The sequence below is a fragment of the Saccostrea echinata genome, unplaced genomic scaffold (genome assembly GCF_033153115.1).
Source record: "Saccostrea echinata isolate AGI-Se365-2 ecotype Australia unplaced genomic scaffold, CSIRO_AGI_Sech_v1 ptg000001l, whole genome shotgun sequence".
NCBI classification, from domain to species: Eukaryota; Metazoa; Mollusca; class Bivalvia; order Ostreida; family Ostreidae; genus Saccostrea; species Saccostrea echinata.
The window spans coordinates 43,762,132-43,776,059 of NW_026889750.1; the positions used below are offsets into that span (position 1 = coordinate 43,762,132).

At 34.3% G+C, this 13,928-nt stretch overlaps 1 protein-coding gene across 1 annotated transcript in view; it reads left to right on the top strand.

Moving 5' to 3' along the window:
- LOC133197696 (unconventional myosin-XVI-like) overlaps positions 1-13,928 on the top strand; it is a 67,185-nt gene that overhangs the window by 14,235 nt on the left and 39,022 nt on the right. Inside the window, exons 17-28 of the mRNA XM_061333853.1 lie at positions 421-556; positions 2,326-2,398; positions 2,497-2,646; positions 2,776-2,869; positions 3,193-3,345; positions 3,671-3,822; positions 4,485-4,550; positions 6,297-6,502; positions 7,560-7,674; positions 8,440-8,536; positions 9,017-9,203; positions 10,905-10,984. Of these exons, the coding sequence (XP_061189837.1) occupies positions 421-556; positions 2,326-2,398; positions 2,497-2,646; positions 2,776-2,869; positions 3,193-3,345; positions 3,671-3,822; positions 4,485-4,550; positions 6,297-6,502; positions 7,560-7,674; positions 8,440-8,536; positions 9,017-9,203; positions 10,905-10,984 (1,509 nt within the window). The remainder of the gene's footprint in view (positions 1-420; positions 557-2,325; positions 2,399-2,496; positions 2,647-2,775; positions 2,870-3,192; positions 3,346-3,670; positions 3,823-4,484; positions 4,551-6,296; positions 6,503-7,559; positions 7,675-8,439; positions 8,537-9,016; positions 9,204-10,904; positions 10,985-13,928) is intronic.

Consider the following 13,928-nt stretch of genomic DNA (forward strand, 5'->3'; position numbering starts at 1 on the left):
GATGATGACCTACTGTAGGTACTGATTGTTGAAAGGGGAGTAAAGAATTAACCTCCTTCCCCAAGCACATTTTTTTTAAAAGCAGATACATTAAAACAATAGCTGTAGTAGATCCTCTATATATTGTATATAGGAAAATTTTCGTCCCTTTTTGCCCTACTCATAGGTAGGAGAATTTAAAACAAAGTGAATTCAAAGAACACAGTAAAATTTCTTAATCAGATCTGTTACTGGGCGAATTTAAATGGTGCAAAATTGTTTGCAAGTGTGAAAGGGCAAAAATAACACGGGGCGAAAATAACCCTGCATACAGTATAGGCCGTCTTGGTGCACACTTCATGTATCTTTTTTTCACAATATCTGACTTGTGTAAGAGTTCTATTTTAAAAAAAAATTATGTTCTTTTTTGCTCATTTGCAGGAGAGCAGATTAGGAAGGATCGTACCAAACAACAAGCAGGAGATTGCCGCGATGCCCTTGCTAAGGCTATATATAGTCGCCTGTTTAGTTGGATTGTTAATGGAATCAATCAGATGATACAGCCCATTGACCCCAGGTATCTCATGTTTCTAACCATTTCAAGTTAAAAATCGGTCAGGTTCTAGTGAGACTCTCTAAGTATTCTTCTTTGCTGAAAATCGGAAAGGATGATCCAATTCCATATTTCATGTTAAATTTCAAAACGAAATTTAGATTCAGATAGAACACAACACTTTTCCAGCATATTCCTAAGTTTAAAAGATTTATTTAAAATTTTCTGCAGGTGAACATATATTTTTACTGGAGAAATTTTTTTTTTCTTACAATCTTCAAATTCATTACAAAAAGTAAAAGTAGCTATCTGAACTGACATATATATAAGTTTAATGTTTGAAAGCTTAAAACACTGACAAACAATACATGTACTGTCAAATTCCAGTAGCTGTCTGCCATTCCTTAGCTTCTAGGTAAGTTTAATTTTCCCCAGGTGTCAGTTACTGCATGCCCAGGTGTTAATGCTGATTTTGTTGCATGCTTTCTATGTGCATTCCTTAACATATTCAAACAACCCAGTTCATGACAGAGTTTCGCAAATCAGCCATTAGGATATTGAACTTTTAAAGCCATAGCAAAACTTTGATATGCCATAATGGATTCAAACATTTTTGATTTTAATATTTATCCTGATTAATATTTTCTTTATTCTTACCTCTTAAATAGGATCACAACAGTCACACAAAGTGAACATAGAAAACTCATAATTGGTAAAAGTCATTGATTCATGTTGGGTCAAGACAAACTTAGAAATCACAGGTCAGTGGGTCAAGTCAAACTTAGAAATTAAAGGTCAGATAAAACTTGGCTGAATTTGTCAGTGGCTTTGTATTTTCTCTTTTTAAAGTGATGTTTGTCAAGAGAAATGAATTCAGTGCTTCAAACAAATCATTATATAAGTAAGAATTGTGAAGATTAGCTAGCTATGTCTGTGTTAGAATACAAATTTTATTCTATTGGAAGCACTTAGTTGGTATTGATTCCTGTGTTGGGACTAGATAAGTTTTTAAACAAATGTTATTAAGGAATAATTCACTTATAGTGAATGCTAAGAAACTTATTTCTGAGCTAGAAGCTTTTTATGCAGTTTACCAAGTTTTGTTCTTGACAGTTTCTGCAGGCATCACATTATTCTAATGTGCATGCTTACTCTCGGCTAGCCACAAAATCTTTGAAACTTTGGCGTTCCATTACTTTTTCATTTCAGTGCATTTCAAATATCCACAGAATCTGGGTCAAGCCAAGCAGAGTTTGGAATTTTTTGTTTTGTTTTGTCAGCTAATTTCTTGATTTAGTTTTCAATATGCATTTTTTAATGTACATGTATATTGTCTCTCTGTTTGTTAGACTAGTTCATTTGACTTGTACATGTTTCCAGATTTACTTCAGTGGATATCATGTTGCTCCACTGAAGTACTATTGCTGCTGAACTTGTGGCAGTCCTGATATAAAAGTATTGCATGATATTTGGATTGAGTGATATTTAGGAAAATGATTGTTTAATTAATATATGCTTATGAAGTCTAGCATTAGATTTAGAGAGACAGCTGAGGTGGCTATCACTTGTCCATCAACCTCCTTAGTCTGCTCATGTTGTTTCCCCATACCCATCACAGAAAGTGTTTTTTCTTCTTATAATAAAAGAACATACTTATGATGTCTCCCAATACACAATTATAATTCCCCTTACAAACAGTGACATTGTACAGAAGTTCTCTCCCTTGTTATTTGTATATTTCCCCTTACAAACAGTGACATTATACAGAAGTTCTCTTCCTTGTTATTTGTCAGTGGGGACCAGTACCAGATTGGCATACTAGACATCTTTGGATTTGAGAATTTTAACAGAAACAGTTTTGAGCAGGTATAATTAAAATCATCAGATTTCAGAAGAAAATCTTTAAATTTGAAGGTACATGTAATTTAACCTACCTGTTCTTGTGAACTTCGTTTTTTTCTCAGATCTGTATAAATCTGGCCAATGAGCAGATGCAGTGTTACACCAATGAGTATCTATTTATGAAGGAGCAGGAGGATTGTTTGTTAGAAGGCGTGCCATTGGTGGAGATAAATTACAAAAATAACCAACCAATCATTGATGCTTTCATGGAGGTAGAATCACATTTATTATCTCAAGAAATCAGCATTGTTAAAAATAAATTAAGTGATAGAAATATTTGAATAGAATTTAAATCACAATAGAGTTGCCATTGTCCTTATCATACTATCATTATGTTGTAGAAAAATGTAGGAATTCTAGCCATTATAGATGAGGAGAGCCGATTCCCAAAAGGAACAGATTTTTCTCTGGCAACCAAACTTCATCAGGGTCCAGGTAAATACAGTTGAACTTTGGTATCTCAAATACTGATATCTCAAATACCATGGATATATTGAAGTGATTTTGAAGTCCCAAGCGCTTATTTCTTAAGTATTTTACCCTGGATATCTTGAATCCTCTTATATCTCGAAGTATTTTCTCGGTCCCATCAAATTCGAGATAACAAGGTTTGAGTGTATCAGAAAAGGAAGCATTACAGATAAATATTCAAAATGGTTCAGAAAAATTTTAGATATTGCTATTAAGTTTATGATTTAACAAAAAAAGTATCTTGAAGATGTTCTCCATGTGCAATGAAATAAATGAAATTCTTTCAGGAGCAAAGTTCCCGGAGGTCTACAAGGCCCCTAAGGACCGAGGACCCCGATTTACAATTGTTCATTATGCAGGCGTGGTTCAGTATGATTTGATGGGTGTGTTAGAAAAGAACAGGGACACAATGCCTAATGCCATACTCTGTACCATGAAGAGTAAGCTCCTTTTGTATTTTTACAGAAACCAAAATCTTATAGAGCTACATATGGTTCCTAGCCAATTATTTTCTCAAGAAAAGTTTTAGAATGCTGACACTTAGATTTATTTACATCTTTAATGAAGCTACAAAGCAGGCCACACATGCGTTTCTTGGAACACTCTAGTTATGTTTTAATTCCTATTCATTCTTTGCCCATCAGATTGCAGTCACTCTCAACTGTTCATTATATTGCTTTTTTTATTATTTCACTCAGGAAAGGATTGCATAAACATTTCAATTTGTTGAAACAGAAAACAGTGCCATTATAATTAACCTTTCAGCCAGCAACAGCCTACTGGTAAAGGAGCTGTTTCAGAGCCGGATAACCAGAACCGGTTCCCTGGCTCCTAGCGCTAGGCAACAGAGATCCAGAAAGTCAAAACAGTCTCCTTTTGACTTCTTCAAAAAACTCAAGGGAGGTAAATCTAAAAAGGTAGGTACAAACTTTTCTGAGTTAGATTCATCTTCCCTATGTTAAGTCATGAAAAATTTGTTTAAACCCTAATGGTTTTCCAAAAGGAATCTAATTTTGATTTACTGAAATACAAACAATTTCAGAACACTTTGCGGGACAAAATTCGAGAGAAATTTCTTTAAACTTGACAATTTTATAAAGTAATAATAGAAATTATTCCAGAGACAGTAATCTCTCTGAGAAGAGGTTCATTGAACCTTCATGGCAGCTTGATACAAATGAAGTCTACAATTAAAATTCCTTTTAATTTCCTTTGGAAGTGGTACAGTGTATTGAACTGTTCATAGAATTAGGGTTAGTGGTTAAAACTTTTTTCTGCAATCTGATATACAATGTTACCCCTACATGGAAAAAAAAGTGAAAAGAAGTAAAATATATCACTTTTTGTAAATATAATTTCAAAAGAAAGAATTCTCTATACATGCAAAAATTTCTTCAGAGAGTTTTAAGTTTTGGAGTTTTCTTCCCATTTTTGTTAAGTGTCTCTCTATCTGATGATCTTACTGCCTGTATCATATAACATGAATATTTTATGCAGAGTAGCCGTATATGCCAGGTGGGTATTGTTGTTACCTATTGTTTTGTTGTTGTAAATAAATATTTTGTGTAATTTTTTCAAGAAACCAGTAGTCCCTGTGGTAGCATATGAGAAGAAGGGACCATCTACAATGGGTTTTCATTTTAAGGTCAGTATACTGGAATTACTAGATGTGACTTACAATGAGCAGGCTTTTTTGATGATCAGATGCATAATTCTGTGCACTGGTTTTTGATTTCAGTGATTGTTGTTGGCATAAATAAATATTGAAATACCTGTGAATTTCTTTCAAAAAGCTACTCCTTTGACAGTTTTGGTCAGTTTTTCATTGTAAATCAAAAATCTTGTGGATATCACCAATATAGGAAATTCTGTATTTTGGTTTGTTTCATTGTAAATTAACACTTGTGGATATCATTAAGATAGGAAATTCCGTATTTTGGTCTGATTTCATTGTATATCAACTCTTGTGGATATCACCAATATAGGAAATTCCATCTTTTGGTTTTTGATTTCAATGGTCATTTTTAAATGGTTAAAGTTTTTGGAGGAGATTTTTTTCAAGAACTTCTGTGCCCTATATTGATCAGAGATGCATGGACGATGCTCTTAGTATGTTTCATTGTACCTGTCAAGGTTTCAGATTCTGCATTTTCAGCCAAAGAATGACAAGGTTAATGTTTTTGGAGGATTTCAAAGTTTTTGGAGCAGGTCTCATTTCCAACTGTAAAGCATGTACCCGGGTATTGACCAATTTTGCATGAATGAATCATCTAGTGATGCACACTACCACACATGCTTCATATGCTAGATCTGACCTACATTGACAAGGTTATAGTTTTTGGAGCAGGTCCATTCCGAAGTAACTAAAAGCCCTTTGGTGACATCATAGATGATGCATCTAGGGATGCACGCTACTAGACTTGCTGCAGATGCTGGACCTGACCTACATTTTCCAGATCAATGGACAGGTTGATATTTTTGGAGCAGCAGATTCATTCTAATGTTACAATAAGATGTACCTCAATCATACTTGCATGGATGAGGCACTAGGGAATGCATGCTACCAGACCTACTTTGGATGTTGGATCTGACCCACATTTTCTGGATGAGTGACCAGGTTAATGTATTTGGAACAGGTCTAACTTTAAAGTTACTATAAGCCCTATGGTGACCAAACTTACATGGATGATGCATCTAAGGATGCTTAAACCAGATATGGTTCAAATGCTGAACCTTACTTGCATACAAAAACCCATATATGTGATGTACATTGTTATGTTTCCTGTTCATAATTATTAATTATTCATGTATAGTTAAGTCTTACATAATCTGAATTTGAAACTTTACTATACTTAAAGAATCTTTTAAAGGCTATTTGGGGTCTTATAACAGATTTTTTTTGATGTCCTTTATCAGTTCAATTCACTTCATTGATAATTACCTTGTGGGGAGTTGGTCACCTCATCATGCTGCAGTGCCATCTGGTGACACAACATTTGTCTCATTCCTTCCCACAGAAGTCTGAAGTTCATCACATTTCTTTTTGGTGAACAGCTTTAAAAGTATTGAAATCTCAAATCTTCTTTATAGGAGCTATAAGTTAAAATTTGAAAGGATACCCAAGTGAGCATTATAGCCCACAGGTCAGGGTCAGTAACTCATGTTTTTTTTTTCACCTGTTGACACTTCTTTCTTTCGATATACATTTTTCTTTCAATATAAATATAGGTAACTGATGTACTCTTTAATTTTTAATATCATCTTACCGGATAGGGAAAATGGGGTGGGATCAGAAATTTATTAGGTAATTTTGGGAATTTTTTAACATGGTAATTTATAACTGTACAAACTACCAAGAGCAGTTTGACCCTACAAATTCTCTGTGTTTTAGAACTCCTTGTCAGACCTGATGACAAAGATCCAGACAGCCACCCCACAGATTATACGCTGTATCCGACCCAACATTGACAGGAAACCCCTCCATTTTGTCCCAGAGTACGTGCTGGCTCAGATGAGGTATACAGGGATCACAGAGACAATCAAGATCAAGAAACATGGATACTGCTCCCGACTCAAGTTCAGGGACTTTCTAGTTGTGTAAGTAAGAGAAAAACAATATGGTTACCATAGATACTGCTCCTGACTCAAGTTCAGGGACTTTCTAGTTGTGTAAGTAAGAGAAAAACAATATGGTTACCATAGGTACTACTCCTGACTCAAGTTCAGGGACTTTCTAGTTGTGTAAGTAAGAGAAAACAATATGGTTACCATAGATACTGCTCCCTACTGAAGTTCAGGGACTTTCTAGTTGTGTAAGAGAAAAACAATGTGGTTACCATAGGTACTACTCCTGACTCAAGTTCAGGGACTTTCTAGTTGTGTAAGTAAGAGAAAAACAATATGGTTACCATAGATACTGCTCCCTACTGAAGTTCAGGGACTTTCTAGTTGTGTAAGTAAGAGAAAAACAATATGGTTACCATAGGTACTACTCCTGACTCAAGTTCAGAGACTTCCTAGTTGTGTAAGTAAGGAAAAATTAAAGTGGTTACATGGATACTGCTCCTGACTCAAGTTCATGGACTTTCTAAGTGTAAGTAGGGAAAATATTTAAGCAGGATCACCATGGATATTACTCATAATTCAAGTTCATTGACTTCCTAGTTGTGTAAGTAGGGAAAATATTGTCCCTAAAATATCTCTTACAGTCAAAGGTGCATCATCTGGTACCAACTTCAGGACTGGTGATGGTACTTCCTTTGTAAGAATAATGGTTGTTCAGCTACTGTGCTTTTACTCTAGTTAAATTATTTGTTAGAAAAAGTTTTTAAAAATCAACAATAATCTAAAGCCATAGACACATTTTTTTTGCATTTGTGTTTAGAAGGAAAACTAAACTTTAATGTGGTCAATCACATAGCTTGCTGTAAATGAATTGTTAAGAAACACCAGATAAAGATTCTCTTTGCAAAATTGTTTTCTTTCTTTGTTTAAAAAAATTCATTTATAGAAAAGTGAATTAAACACATTTGACTTTTGATGTATCTTTGACAAAATATACCCAAAAAAAAATCAATTCAAAGAAACTTTGTTTCCTTATTAGGCACCCATATTAAAATAATTTTTGAGTTATATTTGTTTTTTCTGCTGACAGCTTTGAGACACTGAGAACCTTTGCTGTACCACCCCACAGCATGATCCCTGATGAACAGAAATGTCAAGAGGTTATCCGCTTCTGTGGACTGAACACAAACTCTGCTCATCACAAGGTAACACAAACTAAACAAACTTTTTTTTGCTTTTCAAAGAATTTTTGGTAGTTGATAGTGCCCCCTCAACTGAAAATGTAACCCCCCCCCCAACTGAAATTGCTTCCTATGGGCCTGTTATCAGAAATGCTTGGAAATATCCTAGGTTTCAAAAACTTGTTGGAAAGTTGTAGTGATTCAATCTGCAAACCAAAAAAAAAACAACAAACAAACAAAATTAAAAAATGATAAAAATAAAAAAATATAATAAAACTAATGAATAAATAAGAAAATAATAAATAATTTTTTTTTTTTAAATCAGAAGATGAAGTTTTCCCAGTAATTTCTGTTGTTTGGAGCATTGTTTTCTACTGGAGTTGAAATTTTTGTTTCGATTAAAACATGCAAATTTAATTTAATTTCATCTACAGCTATTTAAGGTTAATCATTCCTCCGTTCACTTGTGTAAATATTTTGCTTTTATGATATATTTTCCAAAAATATCAAAATATCAAAATCATAATTGATTGCAAACAATTTCAACATACCTTTGTGGTGCAAAATTTGACAGAAATTGCTTTTGACAACTTTTAAGGGAGTAACAGTCAATAAACCCAATGAGAGTTGTCTCTCTTATCAGAGGGTAATTGAACCTTAACGTGAACTGCTTGCACATTTAGTCGTGCTTTGCACTTGAATCTGTAATGATTTTTAATAAAAGTATCAAACTTTATTACATTAAAAAGAAAAAAATGTTAATTATGTTAAATCTTTGAATCTCCGTAGATTGGAAAATCTAAGGTGTTTTTCCATGAGGAAGATTTAAGGAAAATTGACCAAGTGTCCAATGAAGTCAAGAAGAAAATCATCCTTTGTCAGTCAGGTAGGGGTGGGTTATTTTAGTCCAGGTAATTGTCAGATAGGTCAAGATCATCACAGTTCAGGGTAAGATCTTTGTCAGATAGACTAACACCTGCTCTGTCATCTACATCAAGGTCATTATATTGATCAGATTTATTTTTAAGATTGCGAATCAGGTCAGGCATAATATATAGTGTACATAGAGAAAGGATATGGATAAGTATTAGATTACAATCAAAGGATAGTTTTTGATACTGTACTAATGCAGTTGAAGATTCACTTGCACTAATAGCAGTTATCTTTCATTTGTAATTCATATGGAGGATACAGGAGGAATATTTAAATTGGATTCCTTCTTCTAGGAGTAACTTGTACATTCATGACAGAAATTTTGTATTTTAAAAAAACAAGCATGTCTCAATTTTGACAGCTTAAAAATCATGTTATCTTGGTATTTTAATCCACCCTTCCCTAGATTTTGAGATTTAAAATTCTTTTAAAGCTGTCAGGAGATATTTGGCCAAGAAAAAATTTGCAGAGCTACAGAAGATTTCTATGAAGATGAATGAGACAAAAGTCCAAGAATTGTGTCGCCAGATGGCGTTGCAGCATGATAAGGTGACTTCCTGGATACAGTATCAGCGAGAACATGATGAGGTCAGAGTTCACAAGCTGCAAGAAGATACAGAGTAAGAGTCCTTAAAATCATTTTGGTGCTGATGTTCTGTACGTCATCTGCCATGTGTCGTGTGAAGTCTTTTTGCATTTTCAACTTCTTCTCTGGTACCACTGAGCCAATTTCAACCAAACTTGCTACAAAGCATCTTTTGGTGAAGGGGATTAAAATCTGTTCACATGAAGGGCAATATTCTCTTTCAAGGGGAGCTAATTAAGAATTAGTAAAAATTTAATGGCATCTTTTTAAAAAAATCTTCTTCACAAGAACCACTGGGCCAGAAGAGTTGAAACTTATGTGAAAGCTTCACTACCTAGTGTAGATTCAAATTGTTCAAATCATGGCCCCTGTATGGTACATGTAGGGTAGGGCCACAAAAGGGGATCAATACAATACCTAAGAATAAATAAAAAAATACCTTTACAAATCTTCTTAAGAACAGCAAAGTCATGATCAGTCATATTAATACAGAAGCATCCTCTGGTAGTGTAGATTCAAATTTATTCAAATCATGGTCCCCGTTTGATAGGATGGGGCCACAATAGGGGATCAATGTTATACATAAGAATAAATAGGAAATACCTTTAAAAATCTTCTCAAGAACAACAAAGCCATGATTAGTCATATTGATACAAAAGCATCATCATGCAGGTAGTGTAGATTCAACATTCAACATTGTTCAAATCGTGTCCTCCGGGAGTAGGGCAGGGCCACAATAGAAGATCAAACTTTTACATAGAAATATATACAACAAAAATCTGTAAAAATTTTCTAAAACCATTAGACAAAGAAATATGGAAGCATCTGCAGTTAGTATAGATTTAAGTTTGTTCAAATCATGCCTCCTATCAGAGTTGCAAATGACTTTTAAAAGCTTAGGAGCCATGTGGGCCCACAACTATACAAGCTTTACTAGCCCACATTGATACTTATGGGCCCACAATCTTCTGTCCATGTAGTAAAAAAAAATTCTTGATTTTTTTTGTATCAAAATCTCCAAAAAGTACATGTACTTCTTTCATTTTTCTGTGGATTTTGATACCACTTGTATGATATTCCATGCTTAATGCATTTTCCTTCACTTTGAGACCTCACAATGTGGGTGGTAAGATACTCGAGTTGTTCGCCCATAGACAATATTACTGGCATTTGCGAGTGGTTATTTGCAACTCTGTCCATGCTTTTCTCTAGCCAAGTGCTCAGGTGAGTGATGTGGCCTATGGGCCTCTTGTTTTGCATATAAAATACATATGCAATCATCATTATACAGTGAGTGAGAATCAAGTGACGGAAAGTTTTTAAGTTTTTGTGTTTTAATAAAGAATTCAAAATAAAACAATCTACTTGAAATTAATTGTTCTGAAAATTACATCATATAATTAGAGTTCATTCTGAATACATATGCGGTGTGGACAAAGTGGAAATAAATTTTTACAAAGGAATAGATAAGAAAAGAACACATAATGAAGGTTGAAAGAAAAAATTAGTGCATGCTCATACAGCTGTTGTCTATGATGCAGACAAACACTTGTGGTCTAACCTTTTGAATTTGATGAAAGAGAGACAACTCTGATAACAATTTCTCAACTCCAGTATTCTCTTGATGTTTGTTTATTAAAAGAGAAAACAACAACTCACATTTTCTCCAGTATTCTCTTCAGATAGTGTTTAGTTATTTGGTAAATGAAATTGTAGATTTGTTTTGTTTTTTCAGAGAAGCAGATGTTCAGGGATCTCTAGAGAGTTTAGATGATATCCTGGACCAGTATGACCAAGTTCCAGGAGACAGATCCGGTCAGTGTTATATACTTATATTTTATATTGCCATGGTTTCATTGTCTGTCCACCTGTCTGCATGGCATTCATCTGCTGAGTTTAAAACTGTAATCTTTAGTGGAAAAGCAAAAACAAATATCAAATTTGACAAAGGTCACACAACTTTTAAGACAACCCTTTTCTTTAGTAGACATATGAAATTGATATTAAATTGCACAAATTTATTAACTTGATATCACAATTACTTAATGGAACCCTCTTTTTTGCGATGGAGACAGGAAATGAGATCTGATCACTGAGGATTTTTTAAGAACACATAATAAAGAAGTCCTGGTGAAATATCTTGCTGAATATTCAGTGAATCATGCTAATAAATCTTACGGGCCTCAGAGCAAGTCTTCTTCTCTTGTACTACTATTGATACTTTCTGTTAAGCCAACTCTGCTAACAATTCAACCATTTCTCTCTGATAATCTTTAAATGTCAATAAAATACTTTAAGCATCCCAAATTAGATGATATACTATCTGAAGTGCAACCCTCAGCAATACATTTTTCTTTTTACATTTTATTTGTTTGAATCGTTCAATTGTCATATGATTGTCATGATTGTTACATCCCAGAAATCTGCAAGATTTAGTGCTTTTTTGACTTTGCCACAAAAGAGTGAGTGTTGGGTAGATAATCATGAGGTAGTCATGGTACTAAGCATTATGTCTTGTATTAAGGTCAGACGACATGTTCCTCAAAAATGTATATGTTTTCACAAGATGTTTTGATTGAAATTTTGCTACTTTACGAAGTTCCCTCACAAAAAATGGAGATACATTACCAGGCATTTGTGCAAGATCCCAGGGGTAGCATTTCCTATATAATCCTGTACTGGAAATCACGAGAACTGCTGATATCACGATTTTTGGTTAATTAATTTATATTTATTTTTCAGATATTTTGAAAATAATTTAGAAATGAAGATATAGTGATAATTATAAATATTTTTGTTATATTACAAAGGAATGCAAATACAGATACATGTATTAGAGGAACGTGTCGTCTGACCTTTAATGTATAGAGGCTTTTGTGCAAAGCAAAGAAGTTTATTAATACAAAAAGCAAATTATGTCCTCAATGAAAGAAGATTCATATACCTATGGGAGATGTTGAAAAATTAAGTTAGATAATGTGTGGGAGAAGATACTTTATAATGGTGCAATTTTTAGCTCACCTGAGCCAAAGGCTCAAGTGAGCTTTTCTGATCAAAATTTGTCCGTTGTCTGTCATCGTTGTTGTCGTCGTCATTAACTTTTCACAATTTCATCTTCTTCTCAAGAATCACTGGGCCAATTTCAACCAAACTTGACACAGAGTATCCTTGAGTGAAGGGGATTCAAGTTTGTTCAAATGAAGGGCCTAGCCCGCTTCCAATGGGAGATAATTACAAAATAGTGAAAAATTAATGGCATCTTTTAAAAATCTTCTTCTCGAGAACCAATGGGCTAGGAAAGATGAAACTCATGTGGAATCATTGTCAGGTAGTGTATATTCAAGTTTGATCAAATCATGACCCCTGGGGGTAGGGTGGGGCCATAGTGGACGATCAAAGTTTTACATAGGAATATATAGGAAAAATCTTCTTCTCAAGAACAGCAAAGCCATGATTGGTCATATTTATACGGAAGCATCCTCAGGTGGAGTAGATTCAAGTTTGTTCAAAACATGACCCCCGGGGGTAGGGTGGGGCCACAATGGAGAATCAAAGTTTAACATAGGAGTTTATAGGAAAAATCTTCAAAAATCTTATTCTCGAGAACACCAAAGCAATGATTGGTCATAGATATATGGAAGCACCCTCAGGTGCTGTAGATTCAAGTTTGTTCAATTCATGACCCCCACAGGTAGTGTGGGGCCACAATGAAAGCTCAAACTTGTAGGACAGTCAGCCAAAGAAATATGTAAGCATCCTTAGTAAGTGTAGATTCAATTTTGTTAAAATCATGACCCCCCCCCCCCCCCCCTTGTTTTAGGGGTGGGTCAGGACCACTTATGCTTTTAAGCTGTTCAATAATGAACTGTTTTTTTTTTTTGCTTTTTTCTTAGCCAATGTTCTCAGGTGAGCAATGTGGACCATGGGCCTCTTGTTTTGATTTGCCTCCCAAATAGGTATTTATTTTCTTTGTATATTAGAGTTTTCCCATTAAATTGTAGGCTTTGCACATTACCAGAAGAGTAATGAGCACATTCTCCTGAAATCTTTACTTTGCTTTGGATTACCTGGTATACATTATTAATTTCAATCCAATATGTTTTCAAATAAAAACAGGTCAAAGGAAAAGGTTGTGCATTAATTGTTTGGCCAACCGGAGCAATGGAATTCAGTGTCATTTCGTTCTGGGGGAAAGTTGTAGAATTTTCTCCAGCATGCAAAACGTTTTTTTGATGGAGTTTAAGATATCTGTTACACACATTTTGAAACCAAACTGAATTTAAATTCTTAATAAATGTCACCCTAGCTGGTTTATATCATTCCAATCTCTTTGACAATTTGCTGAAAAGTGATCTTGCCAAATCTAACCCAGTATGCTGTTTTTCTTTTCATTTAGTTTTCTGATGGTCAATGTTGACCACTTCTCGAACAACTGTAACAAGATTTTTATCTTTGTTTTTAGGTCATAGGCTTGGGGTGGGGGTTGGGAGATCTTATACATTTTAGTTTTAAACCTTAAGTGTCCTTTTTAGCTCACCTGAATGAAGTTGGGGGGAGCTTATGTAATACCCTCGGCGTCGGCGTCCCAGGTTAAAGTTTTTGGATCTGATTTCTTATCAAGTACTTCTATGCTCGACATTAATCAGATATAATTTAATTTTGGTTGTAATGCATCATTTGATTGGATAAAATAAATTAGAATATATCGTATAACCTGCGTTGCCTATGTCACAATGACTTAATATGTCAAAAACGTATC